Raw genomic sequence first — 22,320 nt, forward strand, 5'->3', positions numbered from 1 at the left:
TTTCTAAATTTTCCCAACTTTATACAATGCCGTGGTTGTTTTATAATCAGAAAAATGAAGAAAATTATTCTAAGAGTGTAAGAACTAAAGCTACCCAAACCACCACACAACACAGAACTGTAATAGCTCATGTTACCTCTTAAAGGGAGACGTTTGTTTTAAAAGTGACACAGTTGGTCTCTAAACAAGGTTTCCCAGGCAACCCCTTGTGGTTGCCAATATAGAATGCCACTTCTAGGGGTAGAATCACCCTCTTGGAAGGTTCTGAGACCTACCCCTCCTTAAAAGAATAACGAACTGTCTGCAGGGATAGGTGTCTGGTTTAAATTCCCTTTACAGAAGTATACACCTGCTGAATGGTTTCACTGCCAGAAGAAAGTTGCTCCCTCCCTTAATAAAAAGTCAATGAAGCTGAAAGAAATCTTGCTTCTTGGATTTGGGGTGGCAGCTAGAAGATTGGTAAGCATTCTTAAATATGGAGGCACCTAGCCTAAGCACTGAGTCCACTGTCAAAATTAACCTGAATTTCTGGTGGGGGAGGGGAGGGGGAGGAGTCTGGGCTTTTTCTCCTGATTTGAAAAGTCAGAGGGGTGGATGGATGCGATCGCTCTCTCAAGTGAAAACTTCCTCTTATCATTTCATAAGTAGTAGTGACTCCTTCTGGAAGCTCTGTCTTTTTAGTGTTTAGATGAACCAATCAGTAGGGTGTTGAACTAGGTGGTTTGCTCAAGGTTCTCCCTTTAAAACTGCGTTAAATCTATGCCCTATATATATTCCAGCCCAGACTACATATACAGAATGGTGCTGGAGGGGCTGCGAAAAGACACGTGTCCCAGAGCCTACAATCCAGGAGAAAGGGGAAGGTGTAAAAACATGAAAAATTAAATAGCTCAAGAGTTGGGTGTAAGGGGACACCTGGGTGGCTCAGCCGTTAAGCGGCTGCCTTCGGCTCAGGTCATGATGCCAGCGTCCTGGGATCGAGCCCCGCATCGGGCTCCTTGCTCGGAGGGAAGCCTGCTTCTCCCTCTTCCGCTCCCTCTGCTTGTGTTCCCTCTCTCTCGGTCTCTCTCTGTCAAATAAATAAAGAAAATCTTAAAAAAAAAAAAAAGAAGAGTTGGGTGTAAGATACAAGGGGAGTGACGCTGTTTAGCTGCCTCGTGGAATAATTACAGAATCTTACATGTATTTAGCCCTGATGTACCAGGGAGCATGCTAAGCAAGCATTTAAAAGGTATTACCTCTTAAATGGGTCTAACAAACCTAGTTTGGCGGGAATAATAATAGGTAGCATTAATTGGTGCTTGATACATGCTAGTGGCTATGCTAAGTGCTTCCCGTGGAAGAACTCATTTAATCCTGCAGGTAAGTAATACTAATTATCCTGAGGAACAGAGAGGAAGCTGGTGCACAGAGATGCAAGTGTCTCGCTCAAGATCACAGAGCTGAAGTGGGGAGCTAGGATTCAAACCCAGGCAGAGGAGTTCCAGGGCCCCCACTCTTTTTATGTCTTTTACTTTTTATTGTGGTAACAACACTTAACATAAAATCTATGCGCTTCACAAATTTTTACGTGTGCATTATTGTTGACTTGGACAACAGCTATCTAGAGCTTATTCATCTTTTTTCACTGAACCTTTTTGACTGTTGATTAATAACTCCCAATTTTCTTTTTTTTTCTTTTTTTTTTTAAAGATTTTATTTATTTGAGAGAGAGAGAATGAGAGATAGAGAGCACGAGAGGGAAGAGGGTCAGAGGGAGAAGCAGACTCCCTGCCAAGCAGGGAGCCCGATGTGGGACTCGATCCTGGGACTCCAGGATCATGACCTGAGCTGAAGGCAGTCGCCTAACCAACTGAGCCACCCAGGCGCCCCAATAACTCCCAATTTTCTATCCCCCCTCTAACCCCTGTAACCACCACCCCAATCTTTGATTTTATGAATTTGGCTATTTTAAATACCTCATATAAGTGGAATCATACCTTATGTCCTAAGATCCATCCATGTTGGGTTCCATTTTGAAGAATTATTTTTTTAAGTCAAGTAGCATTCCACTGTATTGTGTACACTTTCTTTCTTTCTTTCTTTCTTTTTCTTTTTCTTTTTCTTTCTTTCTTTCTTTCTTTCTTTCTTTCTTTCTTTCTTTCTTTCTTTCTTTCTTTCTTTCTTTCTTTCTTTCTTTCTTTCTTTCTTCTTTCTTTCTTTTCTTTCTTCTTTCTTTCTTTTTTCTTTCTTTCCTACTTCTCTTTCTTTCTTTCTTTCTTTTCTTTCTTCTTTCTTTCTTTTTTCTTTCTTTCCTACTTCTTTTTCTTTCTTTCTTTCTTTTTTTCTTTCTTTCTTTTTCTTCTTTCAGATTTATTTATTTAGAGTAAGGTAGGGTAGGGGCAGAGGGAGAGGAAGCAAGAATCTCAAGCAGGCTCCAAGCCCAGTGTGGAGCCCAACACAGGGCTCGATCTCAGGACTCTGAGATCGTGACCTGAGCCAAAACCAAGAGGCAGATGCTTAACCGACGGTGCCACCCAGGTGCCCCTACGCATTTTCTTTATCCATTCATCTGTTGATGGCCATTTAGATTATTCCTATGTCTTAGCGATTGTGAATAGTGCTACAATGAACACGGGAGTGCAGATACCTCAAGATCCAAACTTCTAGTTCTTTTGTATAATACACCCCAAAAATGCTGGATCATATGGTAGTTCTATTTTTAATATTTTGAGGAACTACCATACAGTTTTCCATAGTGGCCGCACCATTCTACACTCTGCCATAGAGTCCCCCATTTCTAACCACCAATTTATATATTGACTCTTCCCAAGATCTCAGAGAACTGAGAAAGGAGAAAATGGTAGGCATTGGAGCTTTAGCCCTTGGATGTTGGGAAAATGAGATTTGAGAAGTTTTTATTAGGGACAATATGAAAAAGAGGAGAGGGTGCTTCAAGTGGGGTGTGGCTGTTAGGTTGTCAGGTATTGGGAGATTAGGATGACAGCATTTCAAGCTACAATATTTTATTCACGTTTTAACAATGTGTCAATTCCTGAGCAGCCATGAATTTCTAGTGGACCGTATTTCTAGTGGACCGTAAGATGCAACAGAATTGCCCTGAGTTGGCCACAGACTAAAGCAGGGGTCAGAAAATATGGCCTGCAGCCAAATCTGGCCCACCACTTGCTTTTGTAAATAAGGTTTTATTAGAATGCAGCCACTCCCATTCATTCTGTGGCTTTCACAGTACATGGCAGAGATGAATAGTTGCAACAGAGACCATATGGTCTGTAAAGCTTAAAATATTTTTTTTTTTGCAGAAAAGTTTGCTGACTTCTGGCCTAATGTATTACAGTGATTATTATTTTTTTCTTCTAAATTTTTATTTTGAGAAATGTCAAATCCACAGAAATATTGCAAGGATACTATAATGAATATTTATATGCCCTTCTTGATCCAACACTTAACATTTTGTCACATTCGCTTCCTTTCTCTCTCTTAGGTGCAGATAATGCAATACTTTTATTTAGTATAGATCTAAATATATATATATATATTACATTAGTATGTATCCCCTAAGAATAAGGACAGTCTTTCATGTAACCACAGGAATTTAACATTGATGCAATAAGCAGACCATAACCAAATTTTCCAATCCAGGGTCCTGTGCAGGATTAATCCTTGCTTTTAGTGGTCATGTGTCTTTAGTGGTCTTTAATCTAGAACAGTTGCCCGGCCTTATTTTTTTTTTTTCCCTCAGCTTATTAAGGTATAATTGACAAATAAAACTGTAAGATATTTAGAGTGTACATCATGATGACTTGATATACATCATGGAAGGATTGTTTCCTGTTTTCATGAGATGGATGCATTTGAAGACCGTGGACTAGATATTTTACAGAACGTCCCTCATCCTGGATTTGTTTGCTCATTTCCTGAGGATTAGATTCAGGTTTTAGCATTTTGGCAGGAACGCCAAAGAGGCGATGGATGTGTCCGTGTCCCAGTGCAGTCCATCAGGAGCCCAGTGATTGTTAATGAAGCCAAACCGCCCAGATGCCGGTAGTCAAGTGGGTTTGACTTGCTTAAGATCCAAAGTGACAGGACTCAACGTGGCGATGCTCACAAATCTACAGTTTATTCATGGAAAGGGCACAAAGGTAGCAACAGCATTAGAGTAAGGAAATGTATCACAACCAAAGGCCATCTTATTCCAAGGATCTGGAAAAGCCAGGTGCAAGGTCCTATTAGCCCTCTCTCGGTTCAGGAACCACCTACATGTGCACAGAACACTCTGGAACAGGCACTCTGTTCATACAGAGAATTCGAGTGTGCACAGAGTTTCCAAATGTTTGCAGTAATTTGGGGGGGTTGGTACCCATTTAAACAGAGAGCTGATCCATCCAATAATAGGACAAGCACAAACATTTTGTACTGATAGGGCGCCTGGGTGGCTCAGTTGGTTAAGCGACTGCCTTCGGCTCAGGTCATGATTCTGGAGTCCCGGGATTGAGTCCCACATCGGGTTCCCTGCTCGGCGGGGAGTCTGCTTCTCCCTCTGACCCTCTTCCCTCTCGTGCTCTCTGTCTCTCTGTCTCTCTCTCTCAAATAAATAAGATCTTTTTAAAAAAATTTTGTACTGATAATTCTTTTCCTCCCTGCTCAATGACTCTCTGTACTTTATGGCATACTTCTGTTGACTAAACCGTAATTAATCTATTTTTTATTATTTTGTCCCTTCCAACAAAATCTACCTTTTCTCATGTACCATATCTTATTTCTCATAGGAGTATAGGTCAGAGGCCTTTTCTCTATTATTTCATGACCAAATGTGAAATGCCAATGCAAAGACGTAGCCACGTTACTATTCTTTCTTGTGGTCACAACAGACCTCACAACTGTTCACCGGTTGTGAGGACATAGACCATGCCCAGAAGGTCATTAGGTTGGATATTCTCAGCTCACTTATTTTTTTTTTAATGTGGTGAAATATTTACAACTTAAATTGACTATTTTTACGTGTACAATTCGGTGGTACATTCACAGTTCATGCAACAATCAGCACTATCCATTTCCGGAACTTGCTCATCATCCCAAATAGAAATTCTGTAGCATGAAACAACTCCCCATTCCCTCCTCCCTGCACCCCCGGTAACTTCTATTCTACTTTCTGTTTTAATGAATTTGCCTATTCTAGCTGCTTCATGAAAGTTAGATCACAATATTTGTTCCTTGTATCTGGCTTATTTCATTTATCATGTTTTCAAGGTTCATCCATGTTGTAGCATGTATCAGAATTCCATTCCTTTTAAAGATGATATTCCTTTGTATGTATATGCCAATTTGTTGGCCTATTCATCTGTTTCTGGACATTTGGGTTGTTTCCACATTCTCATTGAGAACAATGGTATGATGAACGTCAGTATGTAAGTATCTGTTTTAGTTCCTGCTTTTAATCCTCTGTGGTGTGCATACCTAGGATTAGAATTGATGGGTCACATGGTGATTCTACATGTAACTTTCTGAGGATCTGCCAAGCTGTTCTTCATAGTGCTCAGGTCACTTGTTGGCTCTTCAAAAAAGAGGAGCTTTTGGCAAACAGAGTTCTTTGCTCCAAGGACCATCTGAGTCAAAGCTAAGAGACCATATTTATTCTCTTCCTCTAAGTTTCTCACAAGGCATGGAAATTTGGTGAGATCTTCCCTTTTAACAAGCTATTCGCTCCCTTTCCCCCCAGGGAGCAATCTCATCTTTTTCCATATATCATTAATCTGAATCCAGTCCTTTCTGAAGGAAGGTCCGGTGGTTCCCCACTATGCACGTAGTCCTGCTGGTAGTAACAGGAGATGGGGAAGAGCCTCCCCTTCAGTTCATCTTGAGGGTCTGATTGTATCAGTGCAGAGAAGTGCAACTATCCCATCCACCAGGCCGCAAAACATCTCAGCAGTCAGCTCCACCGAGGCGGGGTGTGGGGAAGGGACAGTCAGTTCTGTCAGTCTCTTTGAAATCCTGCAATTAGGTCCAAATCTATGGACATGATATCTTGTGGAAATTTCCAGCCTCTGGAGCCCTTCACTGAAGTTCCAGTGCAGACACGACCAGGTCCAGTCTTGAGAGAGGTAAGGGTACAGTAGAGAAGACCCCTGGGTAGGTCCTCTGCTCTGGCCCCTCCCCTCTGCCCTGACTCCACCACAAAAACATGGCAGGTAAGGGAGACACCACCACAGCATACATTTACAAATCACACATTCCAAACAAAACAAAACACAAATCACATATTCCAATTTTTAAAAAAAATAGATTTTATTTATTTCAGTGACAGAGAGAGAGACAGCGCGCGCGAGCACGAGCAGGGGGAAGGGGAGGGGCAGAAGCGGAGGGGGAGGGGCAGAGGCGGGGGGGGGGGGCAGAGGGAGAAGAAGAAGCAGACTCCCCACAGAGCAGGGAGCCCGATGTGGGGTCCGATCCCAGGACCCTGAGATCGTGCCGAGCCAAAGGCAGACGCTTAACCAACTGAGCCACCCAGGAGGCCCAACATATTCCAACTGTTGACCAGATTTTAATTTTGGTCCCTTTCGCAGCAGCATCCCCATGGCCCCCTGAGTTAATTCTGTTGCCCCTAAGGGCTTGTTCGCAGGCCTAGGCAACACTGCAAATGTGTTCTGGTACCCAGGAGACCTACAAGAGTTACCTCTCCACCCTTGGCCATTCCACCGCATGTTGGTACAAGGCCTGAAGAACTACCCTGGGAGTTGGGTCAAGAGACCCCAGCCCTTGGGTCAGTCTTCTTCCTCCATTATGGCCTTGATTTTTTTTTTTTAAATAAGGAATGTCCTTAAATTTAAAATTTGAATTTAAATTTAAAATTGAAATAATATCAATCTTAAAGAAAATTTGCAAGTATGGGAAAAAGGACTACCACCTTTATATTAAAAGTGGGTATTTTGGGGCGCCTGGGTGGCTCAGTCGTTAAGCGTCTGCCTTGGGCTCAGGTCATGATCCCAGGGTCCTGGGATCGAGCCCCGCGTCGGGCTCCCTGCTCAGCAGGAAGCCTGCCTCTCCCTCTCCCACTCCCCCTGCTTGTGTTCCCTCTCTCGCTGTGTCTCTCTCTGTCAAATAAATAAAACTTAAAAAAAAAGTGGGTATTTTGGAATCTAATGCTATAGGCTCACTGGAACCTTTGTCTTTCCCTAAGCCTTGGGATTTTCCATCCTAGGGACATCGAGGAGACTTAGTTGTGGGATCCCCAGATTTCCATAAAATTCCATCAAGGTTTTGGTGGCACTCTGTCAATTTCCTCCTTTTTCATGACTTTTAAAATTAACTGTCTAAAGATTTCTACATGATTGGAGCCTGAATTGTTGATCCCTTTCTTGGTTTGATCTTCTTTCTTTTGTAAAGTTTTAACCTTTTTGAAAACATCTTTATTGAGATATATTTCATATACATAAATCACCCAATTAAAGGGTACAATTCAATAGTTTTTAGTGTATTCACAGAGTTGTGCAACCATCAGCACAGTCAATTTTCAGATGTTTTTGTTGGCCCCCCAAAACACCGTCCCCCTTTAGTTACCACCTCCCACCTTCACCAACCACTAATGCACTTTCTGTCTCTATGGATCTGCCTATTCTGGACATTTCATATCAATGGAATCATATAATATGTGGCCTTTTGTGACTGACTTCCTTCATTTATCATAATGCTTTCAAGTTTCATCCACGTTGGAGCAAGTGTCAGTACCTCATTCCCCTTCATGGGTGAATAATGTTCCTTTGTATGGATGTCCCACATTTTGCTTGCCCATTCCTCAGTTGATGAACATGTGGGCTGTTTCCACTTTTTTTTTTTTTTTTTTTTTGGCTATTATAATGCTGTTGTTAAATGTCAGTGAGGAACTGCTAGGCAGTTTTCCAGAGTCGCTGTGCCACTGATTTTTTAAAAATTTTGAAATCCTCTGTGTGGTAGTTGGGGTAAAGGATTCAAGGTTACCTCTTTTACACCCTCCTGTGGTCTCAATAGCAAAGTCATGTATGGTTCCAGTGTTGGTGGGACTCCCTGGACTACAGCGTCGGTTGTAGCCTGGGTGAGGGACATCCTAGCAGGAAGCTTGATTCTGTCGTTAGGAAGGTAGCTCAGAACTGCCTACACCTGCAATGTTTTTGTGGCTTCAGCATGTGTTGACAAGGGAGGGGCACTGATATTGCCCTTCTCTTAATCCATTCTAGAAGTCTAGGGGCTTCCCCTTGAACCGTCCCCACAAAGGTATTAGCCAATATTTGGTGGGCCCAAATATTCCCCTTTAGTCAGAAGTGTTCAAAGCAGAGACACTGCTCCTCCTTCTAAAATTCTCAGGAGTCCTTTTCACAAAGGTTTATTAGAATGATGTCTGTAATGATCTAGAAAATGCTTCAGCTCCTTCACTGAATAATCCCTTATTTCTATGGTTTCTTGCCCTCGGCATCTTGCCTCACTTGAATTACCTTCTTTGTTGTCATACATCTCGCAGAATTAGCTGATTCATCAGATATTACAGTGCCAGCTGCAAGGGGCAGAGCTCACCCCAAGGAGATTCCGAACTTACTTTCATTTTGCTGATGCTCAAAGCAACAACCACAGAACTGAATTTTTAGCTGACCTGACAGCAGTTTGCAGTTCCCTTCTGGTCCATTCTTCTGGCTCCTGAGGTTCCGATTCTTTCATTTCCAGATTTCACTGAAATGTTTTACTGCTGGTGTCTAATTTCAAAGGCTGAGCTACTTCAAACCAGGAGTAACTTGTTCATTTTGATCCTCTTTATCAGAATCACCCTTTTTCTTTCTAGTAATGCCCTGGCCACGTTTTCAGTTAAGAATGAGTCAGGGTTTTGTTTTGTTTTGTTTTTTGTTTTTTCAGTAAATCCTACATCTGATAGCAGCTGCTGAGATGGTTTAACAGGCTTTAGTTGCTAAAGAAGATTCCCAGGATGCCAAGTGACAATACTAACAAATCCACAGTTTATTACAGGAAAAAAAATACAATATAGATGTAATATCTTTTTTGTTCTTTTTCCTCAGTCTACAAATTTAATAACACCTTCATTTTAAATATAGCAGTAAAATTTAAGTAACAGATAATGCATCACAGCCAAAGGCTGTCTCATAGCAAGAGGCCTGCTGGAAATGCCAAGTACAGGGCTCTGTTACCCTACTTCTGTCTGAGCCAAGACAGAACGCACTTTCACTCCTGGGACAGGAACCAGTGACATGTGCACGGAACACTTTGGAGCAGGGAGCCCAAGATAGAGTCTCTGCTAGTTTCTTTTTTAATATTTTGCTGGTCACATAGGCATATTCCTGCTATGTAACTAGCTCCAACTGCAGAACCCTTTGGCTTTTATCAACGAATAATGCTGAGAAGCTGACATAAACTACTCTGAAGCTCCTTGAACCCACGGGTTACAAAACAATACTGTTAAATCAGTGTGCATCATACCTTGACTGGGGATCAGTACCCTGCAGGAACTTTGACAAACAGCTCAGGTCCTACCACCGTTAGCTCTCACAGCACATAACTTCTCTTTGGATAGTGCTTTACAGTTTACAGAGCGGAGGATTTTTACCAACTTGACTAAGCTGGTATTATCATCCGCATTTCAGAAATGAAGAACATGAGGTTCAGAGTGCTTGTGACTTGCTCAAAGTACCTTTGAAGTACGCTGTGTAGCTCCTTCCCCATTCTAGTTTCTTAACACGGAGCATGAGGTTTGTGCATCTTTTTCTCATGGGTGTTTTTGGTTTTGTTTTTGTTTTTTTTGAGTGCTACCAGTTATGTATGCATCTCTAAACAATATGCTGATTAGATTATGTTTGGGGGATTTAATATAATGGAATTATGCTGCAACGTATCATTTTGTAGCTTGCTCCCCCAGCATATTGTAGCCTTAGGGTGAGCCTCTCTGTTGTCAGCTGTTTTCAACAATTTTCATTGTTGAAACGGATTATGTAAGAATATACTGAAGTCTTTTTTTACATTTGACCGTATGGGGATTTGGTTTTTTTCCCTCAGTTCTTAGTGACTACAAACTGTGGTGCTATAAACATTCTTTATTATGTCATGTGCAGATGTGCCATTGTTTTTCCAGGGTAATATATTCTCCAGAAAGGATGTACATCTTCCAGCTTACTGGATAATGCCAAATTACTTTACAAAGTCACTGCATTAAATTATATTTATTTAATTATTTGAAATTATACTTTCATGGGCAGTGATTAACACACGAGCACACACACAGCATACACACCTATGTACGCACACATCCTATACTTAGAACCATCGCACACCATACGAAACACGCGCACAGATCCACCGACGTACACAACACACGGTCTTCACAGAACGCACACCGACACACAACTCCACACACGCGCACCACGCACGCACACTTTCCACAATGCCCTTCTTACGACACTACGTTCATACACAGACGCAGGAAAGCACGGCACGCACTCCACGTCTGGACGCACACAGCCCTCGTACTCACACGCAAGCCCCCTCCCACGTGACCCAACCAGGGGGCGTGGTCTCTGACGCTCGCGACTGGGGAATCTTGTCCCGGCCGCGCCGCCGTCGGACGCCAGGTGTCGGAGGTTACGGCAGCGTTGGCGGTGGCGTTTTTTTCTACCCGGAAACCACGGCTGCCGGACCCGGAGACGAGTCTGTGAGCCGGACTGGCCTCTGGTCTTCGCCTGGGCCCCGCGGAGCCCGACGCCGCCCCCGGCGCGGCGGGGAGGATGGTGCGGAGCGGCCCCGGGCCCGCCGCGCGCCGCCGCGAGTGAGCTCTGAGCGGCCGCGGGCGTCTGCCGACCAGCTGGCCCGGCTGGGCCCGGGGCGCGCCGCTGCCCACCGGGGCGGGGTAAGCCGGGGCTGGCGGGCTGGGGTCGGGGCTGAGCGCGGGGCCGGGAGGGGGACGCGCTGGTTGGGAGCGGTCCTGCTGGCCGGGTGTCTTCGCTGCCTCTCGGGGCTGCAGCCCCCGCCCCAGTTGCCGGTGGGGGTCGCTTTGCATTAGCCCAGGTCTGGCCTGCTCCGCCGGCCTGGGCCTGGTCACCCGCCACCGGGGTTGGTCCACCTGCATTCCCGGAGCAAGGGTGCCTTGCCGTCCCCGAGATGGCAGGACTTCCCACGTATGGACCTGAGGCCTGGATAATTTGGATTTGGCACGGGGAACATTTTGGTAGTTTGCCATTTTTGACTTTGGGTCGTGTTTGCCTTCTCCATTTGCAAAGTAGACACATTTCAGAAAGAAAATGGGAGGGAGAGATTCGCGTATGTGCCAAAAACTTTAAATAGTGGTATTTTATGTTTCAAGCTTGGTAAATACGCAGAAATGGGGCGGATTATTATCTTCACTCATATTTTAATAAAGGAGTGGCTTCGGGGTAACCTAGAGGCACATAGTTTTGTTTCTTTTGGTAAGCACCATTAGGAATAAAACCAAGCCTGTTGTGCTGTTTTGAATTGTGTGAACACCATAACCGGGGGACAGCTGGTGAGGGGGCCTTCGTTGAAGAATCCGTTGCCTGTAGTTTAGTTGTCAACTAGCGGATTACAGTCCTCGGTGATGATGGGGAACTTCTTTGCAGCCTGCTTTAAAGCAGGAAAGATTGCAGCTCCTCCTGAACTGCTGCTTTCCTGCCTCAAAGGTGAGCTGCTGTGGGGAGGTAGTGGGAGGAAAAACTCCAATGCTGGAATTTGATTAATTTGATGACGAATACTTAATAAATTGTCTTGTCCCCAAAGCTCTCTGGTTAGCTTGGGGTCTGAGCATTTGTGTGCTGTCTGTATGTGAAATTGCTTGAAGGGTAAGAACACCTTCCAGCTTCCCCATTTAAGAAAAGGAAATTGACCTGTTGTGCAGCTGAGATGTACTTCATGACTCCAAGCATGTTTTCTTTCTAGGATAAGGAGGCATTGTGTTGACTTCCTAGTAAAGGTGCGGGAAGAATTTCTGTGGCCTAATTGAGGTGGACTGGAAGTGGGGCTGCCACCCAAGTCCGGGTACTGAGATCCCCAAATGCTGATGGAGCTCACCTCTTTCTGGGCTGTGGCTGCCCCTGCTGCAGGGAAGAGAGACAAGAGCTTGGTGCAAATAGTTTCTGCCCGCAGGGAACATACTTAGAGAAAGCAAAAGGCTATAAAAAGTGGCAGGACGCAATTACCGTAGGGAGATAACAACCATTAGGGGTTTTGTTATGGTTAAGCTTCATAAAGGAAGGTAGCTGAACAGTGGGAGCCTAGAATCATTGGCAGAGGAAGTCGGTTAAGGGTTAAATGCTTTTCTTATTCTTATTCTTACTGTTTTTTTTTTAGGATTTATTTATTTGAGAGGGAGAGTGAGTGAGGGGAGGGGGAAAGAGAGAAAATCCTCACACATACTCCCCGCTGAGCTCAGAGCTTAACTCAGGGCTCCATCTCAGGACCCTGAAATCATGACCCGAGCTTAAATCAAGAGTCGGACGCTTGGGGCGCCTGGGTGGCTCAGTTGTTAAGCATCTGCTTTCGGCTCGGGTCATGATCCCAGGGTGCTGGGATCGAGCCCCACATCGGGCTCCCTACTCGGTGGAAAGCCTGCTTCTCCCTCTGCCTGCCACTCCCCCTGCTTGTGTTCCCTCTCTCACTGTGTGTGTCTCACTGTCAAATAAATAAAATGTTTAAAAAAAAAAAAAAGTCGGACACTTAACTGACTGAGCCACCCAAGTGCTCTGGTTAAATGCTTTTCTAAGACAAAAAAAGCATAGGCTGCCCAGTCTGGCTTCTGGTAGATTTCTGGGTTCTAAAGAATTGTTTTCATTTGGTGGGTTTCTTTTGTTCTGTTTGGCAGCCGGTGATACAAAGCAGTGCTTAACCTATTTTAAAGACGATGGAAAAGATGCTGATTGTGATTTATGTCTGGTATTAACAATCAGGAAATTAAATTTGGTGTCTGCAAGTTGTTTCCGTGCCTGTGTTTAGTTTGCGAGAACACAGCTCTAGTATGGTCTCTGCCACTCTGGCAACAGCCAAGTGATGGATGGCAAGCTCTTTAGCCAGTTCCTGAGTGTGTTTACTGACATCTAGTTCACTTCACAGACATGTGGTTTATTCCTCTTACCCAGTATTGTCAAGAACGTTTGAAGCCATTCAAGTAGGATGCCATGTAATTGCTTTGCAACATTATGACTAGTCTCAGGACCTCACTGGCTTATCCTTTCTTTAAACATGCTCAGGACTGCACCCTCTTAACTTTTTAATGCTTCTTTTAGACTCTTCTTCCATCTCTATCCACTGCTCTGTCTCCTCGTTATAGATAAGCATCAGAAAAAGAGTGGTTTTAACGGGGGCCACAGCATGACATTAGTCCAGGGATGGACAATCTGCGTGATGTTTTTTGTCAATAACATGCTGCAGGATTCTGTTGTAAGAGGGTTTTTAAAAAAGTATCTTACTATGACATTCCAATTAAAGTGAAAAAAAAAAAGGATATGTGGAACTTAAGAAACAAAACAGATGATCATAGGGGAAAAAAAAGAGAGAGGCAAACCAAGCAACAGACTCTTAATTATGGCAAACAAACTGATGGTTACCAGAGGGGAGGTGGGTGAGGAGATGGGTGAAAACAGGTGATGGGGGTTAAGGAGGGCCCTGCTTGTGAAGAGCACGGCTGATGTGAGTGTTGAATCACTAAATTATACACCTGAAACTAATATTACTAAATGTTACCTACCTGGAATTTAAATAAAAACCTTAAAAAAATAAAACGAGCACAGTATCATAGTGATAAAAAAAGAAATGGAGGAAAGAGAGTTTTTAACAAATTGATTTTCCATTTTGGATTTATTTTGCTAAATATGGAAATCTTTACATTATCTTTCCCTGGTACAAATTGAATAAATTTGACAAGAGGTCTGTAGTTTGTGTATAATTACAGACTTAAGTGTGGTCCTGGGGACTATACAGCAACCTTTGGCGATGAGAGTCTGCAAAGTATGGTCATTTGCCGGTTGGGCTTTTATGCTGTTTGGTTAAAAGTGCTGTTTTCACAACATCTTCCCGTCATTATACTGAATTTGGATGTTATAATTTCATATTGCACGTTTAGTGTAATTTAATTTGACTTAATCTTGTCATCACTCATGATTTATTTTTTTAATATCTGTTAATTAAACTCCCAAGTCATTTAATATCTGTTAATTAAACTCCCAAGTTATTAAACTTTTAATATGGGGATACTTTTAATTTGGTTTTTAAGATGGTCAGCAGTTTAAAAAAAATTAAAGAAAAAAATAAATTATTTTCCACTTTGGAACTGTGGTGAATTAATTTTTTTAAAAAGGGAGAGAGAGGGGCATGTTGGAGTTTACCATGATTTTTATATTATGACTTTGAAAATGGAGCCATGCACTCATTAATTATAAGTGAGTAGAAGTACAGCCTGAGTCTGAATTTTGAAAATAAGTCTGGTTACAAACATGTAATTATGTCAGCTCATGTTGTTCCTTTCCTTTTTGTCTTTGAGTACTGGTGTTGCCTAAAATGCACGCTTGGTAACTAAAACTTTATGCTTTCTATTGTAATTTGTCTTTTGATCATTTAAACTTGTGAGTTAATGTGAAAGTTTTTTCTACACTATGAATTATATTAGCTTGAGAAACAAGAAGCCATCGACAGAAGATTCTACTCATCTTTGCTTTATACTCTAATTGATAAGAGTTTTGAGATATGAATTGCCTTGCTTATAGAGATGGAAAATAAGTTAACCATTTTAAACTTCAAAAAAATCAGTCTTGTGCTTTTATTGAAGTCCATGACTAAAAACACTTTATATATCCATGGCATAGGAAAATTTTGTTTGTTTCTTTTCAACTTGGCATTGGACTTGACACCTACTTATCAGCCTGGTATTGCGATTGATGACACAGCTTTTGAGGTCAGATGAATTAAGTCAGAGTTGACCTCTGCCACTTATTACCTTGCACAAATTACTTAACCTCTTTTGACTTAGTTTCCTCTTCTGTAAAATCAGGATAGTAGTATCCACCTAGCATTGTTGTGAGGATTAAAAAGTACCATGTAGGTAAAGCACTTGGCATGGTGCCTGGCCCAGGGCATGTTTTAAGTAGTCGCTGTTCAAAATGATACTCTCTCCTTAGCACTTTGCAGTCTGGTTGTTTCTTCCTTCCTCACATCACCATAGTGAAAGGGCTTTCACTTGTATCACTGCTGATGTCTTAACTGCAAAATTGTATGGATACTCTTTGGTTTTTATCTCATGTGACGGGGGTTGACTAGGGTTGACTCTAACCAAATCCATAACACTTACTGGGAGGCAATAGTGTGCCTAATGGTTAATGCGCTGGCTCTGGAGGCTGACTGGATTTGAATCCCGGTTCATTTACTACTGTATGGCCTTGGCTAAGGTAGCTAACTTACTTAGGCCTTAATTCCCTCATCTGTGAAATACAGATGTTGTGAGGATCATATACAATATGTGCAAAACTCCTAGAACAGTGTGCTTCTCACATAAACAGTGGGCAGTCACGTCGGATGTTCTTGTTCAGCACCTGCTCTGTGTGAGGCCGGGCCTGCTGTAGGGGCTGCAGAAGCATCAGGGAAACGAGGCAACACGAGCAGGATACATTCAGCTTTCAGTTTGGCCGAAGGAGGCAGAGCAACGGCTGCTTGTGAGCGACATTTACAAGGCGAGAGCTGCTAGACCCCGGAATGGCTGACAGTGGTCACTGGGTGGATGGCTGCATCTGTCATTATGAGGAGGAGCTGATTCGTAGAAGTTTTGACCTGGTTGGCTCAAGGTAACCTGTGGGCCAGCGAAGTAGAGAGTTCCTGTAGGTGGATGTTTGGATCTGGGGTGAGAGATAGGTGTGGAAAATTGACAGGAAGCTGTGAATGGTGTGTCTGCCGTGAGGACAGGGTGGCCAGATCTGAGCAGAAGGAACGCCTGGCGGTGTAAGACGTGCCCCAGTGTGTCACATTCTGCAGGGAGGTGTGTGCGGACTGCAATTCCGACTTTGGCTTTAGCATCTGAGACCTCACTGGACGCCTGGAAGTTTTCCTTTGTCTTCATCGCTACTTACTTGCCTCCCTGAGGGTCTGTTCTGTCTACACTCACTGCTTCTTGGTAGGGGAGGAAGGGTGGTAGCTGGGTGCTTGAGATCGCCCAGGGTTTCTTTGATGCCAGCAAGTCCCCGCATCTCTGCTAAGTGTTGGATGATCTGGTATCACATCCGTGAATGCTCTTTATTAGGCTCAGGATATTTGAGGAATGCTACTTTAATTTTTACATTCAAAGCGGGCCCCTCTCCCACATCCAGCTGAATTCCTGCGATTCTCTTGGCACAGGAGCAGGGTATTTCCTGGGCTAGGCCTACAGACCGGGCTCTCCAAGCCTCCCCTCGTACCCTCCCTGTGGCATCCTCCCTCCCAACCCCTAGTCTCTTTCAAACTTTGAAAAGGACATGACTTTATAGAAGAGCTTTAAGGAATTTCCCATTTAGCTTTAGGCCAAAACTCTGGTTTAAGATGAACGATGGTTTTGTTGTTCATGTAGAGTGAACTTTTTGGTCGGGTCACAGGTTGTCGCTTAGCAGATCTTAAGGTCTAGTTTTAGATTATAGTTTTTAACTTGAGCACGTAGCTCAGTGGTGTACTTGGGAGAGAGGGAGACCCTGTGAAAGGGCTCGTGATCTGACATAATCAATGTTAATTTCCTTTCTTTCTAATAAAGTGGTAAATCAAGATACAAAATTACATGTTTCAGTGGCACTGGTCCCTTGGGAAGCCACCTTCTTTGAGTAGCTCCTTGCTCTCGTGATTTGCTCACGTCTCCTGACCCTGGCTCATGTCCCCTTCGTTTGAAGCCGTGGTGTTCACCTGTTGCCTGTCTGCTCATCCTTGTTCTTCTCTCCTTCCCATTTGATTTCCCTCCGCCAGAATGTGGTTTTAAAAGTCACCAGTGGGGCGCCTGGGTGGCTCAGTTGGTTGGGCGTCTGCCTTCGGCTCAGGTCATGATCCTGGAGTCCGGGGATCGAGTCCCGCATCGGGCTCCCTGCTCGGCGGGGGGTCTGCTTCTCCCTCGGACCCTCCTCCCTCTCGTGCTCGCTCTCTCTCTCTCTCTCTCTCTCTCTCTCATTCTCTCCCTCAAATAAATAAATAAAATCTTAAAAAAAATAAAAGTCACCAGTGATCTTGCCAGGTGGAGGATTATGCAAGCTCAGTTTCAACTAGGTACTTTTTAAAGGACAGAGAGACTCAGATCCTTTCTTTTCTTACTCCTTATACTTAATTCACCTCTCGACACCTCTTCCTTCCTGAAGCTCTCCTCTTCTGCCTTGTAAGACACCTTACCATCCTGGGTACCTCTTTGGCTCGTGGGCACCTCCTCCCCTCTGTGCCCGCCACTGGCTTCTCAATCTCTGCCCCAATGGAGGAGACCACAATTGTCTGGAGAACCTCTATGCACCACCTGCCCCAGAAGCCCACAGTACTGGGTTGTCTGGAGGAACCTCACCTAAATATTCTTTCTTAGTTTATTTTTGGTTTCTTACAGATCCCTCTGTGCACAAATCACTGCCAGTTAAGCTTTGCCTTTCTTTAGCACTGGGACATATTGGAGGACCATCCTGTTTTCTATTTATTTATTTTTTTCTAGTTTGGTTTTAAAAAGTTCTGTTATTCTATTTATCACCATCATTTTTTAAAGAATTTATTTTAGAGAAAGAGAAAGCATGAGCAGGAAGGGTAGAGGGAGAGGGAGAGAGACGCTCAAGTAGACTCCACACCTAGTACGGAGCCTGACACGGGGCTCAATCCCACGACCCTGAGATCATGACCTGAGCTGAGACCAAGAGTTGGACTCTCAACCGACTGCACCATCCAGGTGCCCCTACCTTTATTAATGAAGAAAGTGAATAGAATTAAGATTCAGTGAAGTTTCGGGGCGCCTGGGTGGCTCAGTCGTTAAGTGTCCGCCTTCAGCTCAGGTCATGATCCCGGGGTCCTGTGATCCCCAAGTCCTACATCGGGCTCCCTGCTCAGCAGGAAGCCTGCTTCTCCCTCTCCCACTCCCCCTACTTGTGTTCCCTCTCTCTCTCGCTGTCTCTCTCTGTCAAATAAATCTTAAAAAAAAAACCAAAAGATTTAATGAAGTTTTATTTTGGTCATGAGAGCAGCAGGATCTATTGAAGATTATTTATATTTATAAGTTTTATTAGAAATTATTACAAAGGAAATACATATTCATGATGGAAAATTTTTTAAAAGATTTATTTATGTAAGAGAGTGTATGCATGTGTGAGCGTGAGTGGGAAGAGGAGAGGGAGAGAGAATATTCAGCAGATTCTCCGCTGAGCGGGGAGCCCGACGTGGGGCTCAATTTCATGATCCTGAGATCACGACCTGAGCTGAAAACAAGAGTCGGTCACTTAACCAGCTGAGCCACCAGGTGCCCCTCATTTGGAAATATTTTAAAAAGAGCAAGATATATGTAATCTCAGCAGCTAGAGAGAACCATTTTGAGGGTATGTTATTTGTCTTTTTTTCCTCCATATGGGTGCTTATGTGCACATATACTCTCATACTTAAAAAAAATCTCAATAGCCTTGTTCTGTGTATATTATTATAGATCCTGTGTGTCTAATGACTATAGTGTTTCTGCTGGGGATATATCATCCTGTAACCATTTCCCTGCTATTGTCGGATATCTGGTTTTTCATTTTTTATCATTTTAAACACTCCTAAGATAACGATGTTAGTTAAATCTTTGTTTTCAGCAATGAGTATTTTCTCAGGTGACGATGGTAGAGATAAGAGTGTGCTCGGCTTAAATGCTGTTGATATATGTGGCCAGGTGGGTCTCTAGCAAGTTTAACAGCCCTTTTCCTCCCCTTTTAAAGTGGTGTTTCTCCTAACTTGCGGGGTGCTTGAGGTAACTCAGCCATAATCTTAGACTTTGCCTACTTAAATTGCCACCTGATGTTTGGTGTTGTCATTGAACTCGTTTCAGAGCTCTAGGTACTTTGTCAAAAGACCTTAATCACGTGCTTGTGAAAATTGCCTTTTGGCTGTGTTCTGGGTACCTTAAATCCCTAGACTTTGCCAAGAGGCAGCGTCACAGCCCTGGTGGTTTCTCGCTTTATCTTTGTGAAAGTCTCTCATTGAAGTTGGGATGAATTTAGGGGAGGGGGTCAGAGAGTGTGCTTTCTCTCTAATCTACTTTGCATATCCCAGTACAGAGCTTAACTTTTTAATTAGCAGTGACATTTACTATGGTGAAGGTTACAGAAATGTCATTTTTTGCAGAGGAAATAAATTTGTTTAGCTTTTGTTGATTTTGTATTTGAAAACGCTTGTAGGAAAGGAACTTTAAGTTTGTGAAGTATTTGGACTTTTTTTTTTAAAGATTTTATTTATTTGACAGAGACACAGCGAGAGAGGGAACACAAGCAGGGGGAGAGGGAGAAGGAGAAGCAGGCTTCCTACAGAGCAGGGAGCCTGATGCAGGGCTCGATCCCAGGGCCCTGGGATCATGACCTGAGCAGAACAACTGGGCCACCCAGGTGCCCCGTATTTGGACTTTTAATTGTTTTATTAAAAAATAAAAAAAAGCTTGGGGCGCCTGGGTGGTTCAGTTGGTTAACTGTCTGACTCTTGATTTCAGCTCAGATCATGATCTCAGGGTTGTGAGATCGAGCCCCGCATGTAGGGCTCCATGCTGCGCATGGAACCTGCTTGGGATTCTCTCCCTTTCTGCTCCTTTCCCGCTCTCGCTCTTGGGCTCTCTAAAAAAAAAAAACCAAAATAAAAAATAAAAAGCTTTCACCTTAAGTGAATACAGTTGGCCTCCTCTGGAACTTTGTCTAATTAAATTAGCTATGTTGATGTTGTTTGCTAATTTGTAGGTATTTATGTTGATGCTTTTATATAAGTGTTTACATTCTGGTGTGACATGGTTTTAATGACTTAGTTTTCTCTAGAAGTGAACTTATTTTAGATTTTTCTGTTTTTCTAGAAAAATGTTTCATAATTGTAGTTCCAGATGTTTATTTTTATATATGATTCAGATTTTGTTTTCTTAAACTCTTTATAAACATATAGAAGAGGCTTACAACTTTAAACTTATAGAACTCTAATTTACTGTTGATGTTTTTGTTTCTGAATCTTATGACTCTTAAGTAATGTCATTTCTAGATTTTCATTTTTTTAAAATACTCAAGTTTATAAAAGCAGTTTTAGGGTCACAGCAAAAATGAGAGGCAGGTACAGAGATTTCCTGTAAAACACTCTGTCCCCACACATGCACAGCCTCCCCCATTGTCCGCATCCCCCACCAGAGTGATACATGTATTATAATTGGCGAAACTAGGTTGACACATCACTAGTACTCAGAGTCCATAGTTTAACATTAGCGCTCATTTTTGGTGGTGTATATTCTAGGGGTTTGGACAAATTTATGATGACATGTATCTACCATGATAGTATCATACAGAGTGTTTTCATTGCTCTATAGATCCTCTGTGCTTCACCTGTTTATCACTCCTTCCCTCCCCCCTGCAACCTCTGATCTTTTTACTGGCTCCATTGTTTTACCTTTTCTAGAAGGTCATATAGTTGGAATTATATAGTATGTGGCCTTTCAGATTGGCTTCTTTCATGTAGTAATGTGCATTTAAATTCCCCCCTTGCCTTTCATGGCTGGATAGCTCATTTCTTTTTAGTGCCAAATAATACATTCCATTGTCTGGATATACCACAGTTTATCCATTCACCTACTGAGAGGTATCTGGGTTGCTTCCAAATTATGGCAGTTATGAATAATGCTTCTATAAAAATCCATGTGCAGATTTTTGTGTGGACATAAGTTTTTTTGTTTGTTTTTAAGGGGCGGGAGAGGGAGAGAGAGAATCCCAAGTAGGCTCTATGCCCAGCATGGAGCCTGAAGCGGGGCTCAGTCTCACAACCCTGAGATCATGACCTTAGCCGAAATCAAGAGTTGGGCCCTTAACTGACTGAGCCACCTTAGCTTACCTGTGTGGACATAAGTTTTAAACTCCTTTGGGCAAATACTGAACAATGCAGTTGCTGGATCTTATGGTTAAGAGTATGTTTTGGTTGGGACACCTGGGTGGCTCAGTCGGTAAAGCATCTGTCTGCCTTCGGCTCAGGTCATGATCCCTGGGCCTTGGAATCGAGCCCCAAATTGGGCTCCTTGCTTAGCAGGGAACCTGCTTCTCCCTTTGCCTGCTGCTGCCCCTGCTTGTGCTCTCTCTTTGACAAATAAATAAAATATTGGGGAAAAAAAGAGTATGTTTTAGTTTTGTAAGAAACCACCAAACTGTCTTCCAGAATGGCTGTACCATTTTGCATTCCTATCAGCATTGAATGAGAGTTCCTGTTGCTCCACATCCTTGTCAGTATTTGGTATTGTCAGTGTTCTGGGTTTTGGCCATTCTAGCAAGTACAGTGATATTTCATTGTTGTTTTAATTTGTATTTCCTGATGACCTATGATGTGGGGCATCTCTTTGTATACTTACTTGTCATCTGCAGATCTTCTTTATTGAGGTGTTAAGGTCTTTGGTTAATTTTTAAATTGTGTTGTTTTCTTATTGTTTTAAGAATTCTTTGTATAGGGCGCCTGGGTGGCTCAGTTGGTTAAGCGACTGCCTTCGGCTCAGGTCATGGTCCTGGAGTCCCAGGATCGAGTCCCGCATCGGGCTCCCCGCTCAGCAGGGAGTCTGCTTCTCCCTCTGACCCTCTTCCCTCTCGTGCTCTCTATCTCTCATTCTCTTTCTCTCAAAAAAAAAAAAAAAAAAAAGCTTTGTATATTTTGGATAACAATCCTATATCAGATATGTCTTTTGCAATATTTTCTCCTAGTCTGTGCTTGTCTTCTCATTCTTTTAACAGTGTGTTTCATAGAGCAGAAATTCTTAATTGTAATGAGCCCAATTTTTTTAAAGTTTTTATTTCAATTCTAGTTAAAAAAAATTCTAGTTAACATACAGTGTTATATTAGTTTCAGGTGTACAATGTAGTGATTCAACACTTCCATACACAGTACCTGGTGCTCATCACAACAAGGGCGCTCCTTAATTCCCATCACCTGTTTCATCCATCCTCCATTCCCACCTTCCTCCCCTCTGGTAACTTGTCAGTGTGTTCTCTATAATTAAGAGTCTGTTTCTTGGTTTTTCTCTTTCTTTCCCCCTTTGCTCACTTGTTTTGTTTCTTAAATTCCCCATAGGAGTGAAATAATGGTATTTGTCTTTGTCGGACTGACTTACTTCACTTAGCATAATACTCTCTA

At 42.9% G+C, this 22,320-nt stretch overlaps 1 protein-coding gene across 2 annotated transcripts in view; it reads left to right on the forward strand.

The window, feature by feature from the left end:
- Positions 1–313: 313 nt before the first annotated feature.
- Positions 314–22,320, forward strand: part of TMEM248 (transmembrane protein 248) — a 42,162-nt gene continuing 20,155 nt past the window's right edge. Inside the window, exon 1 of one of the 2 annotated variants that reach the window (XM_027611823.2) lies at positions 314–459. In XM_027611823.2, coding sequence (XP_027467624.1) covers positions 406–459 — 54 coding nt within the window. In that variant the 5' untranslated portion in view covers positions 314–405. Of the gene's footprint in view, positions 460–10,609; positions 10,877–22,320 lie in introns of those variants that run through there. The other variant, XM_027611824.2, reaches the window with a different exon arrangement.

Source organism: Zalophus californianus, chromosome 10, assembly GCF_009762305.2.
Source record: "Zalophus californianus isolate mZalCal1 chromosome 10, mZalCal1.pri.v2, whole genome shotgun sequence".
Classification (NCBI taxonomy): domain Eukaryota; kingdom Metazoa; phylum Chordata; class Mammalia; order Carnivora; family Otariidae; genus Zalophus; species Zalophus californianus.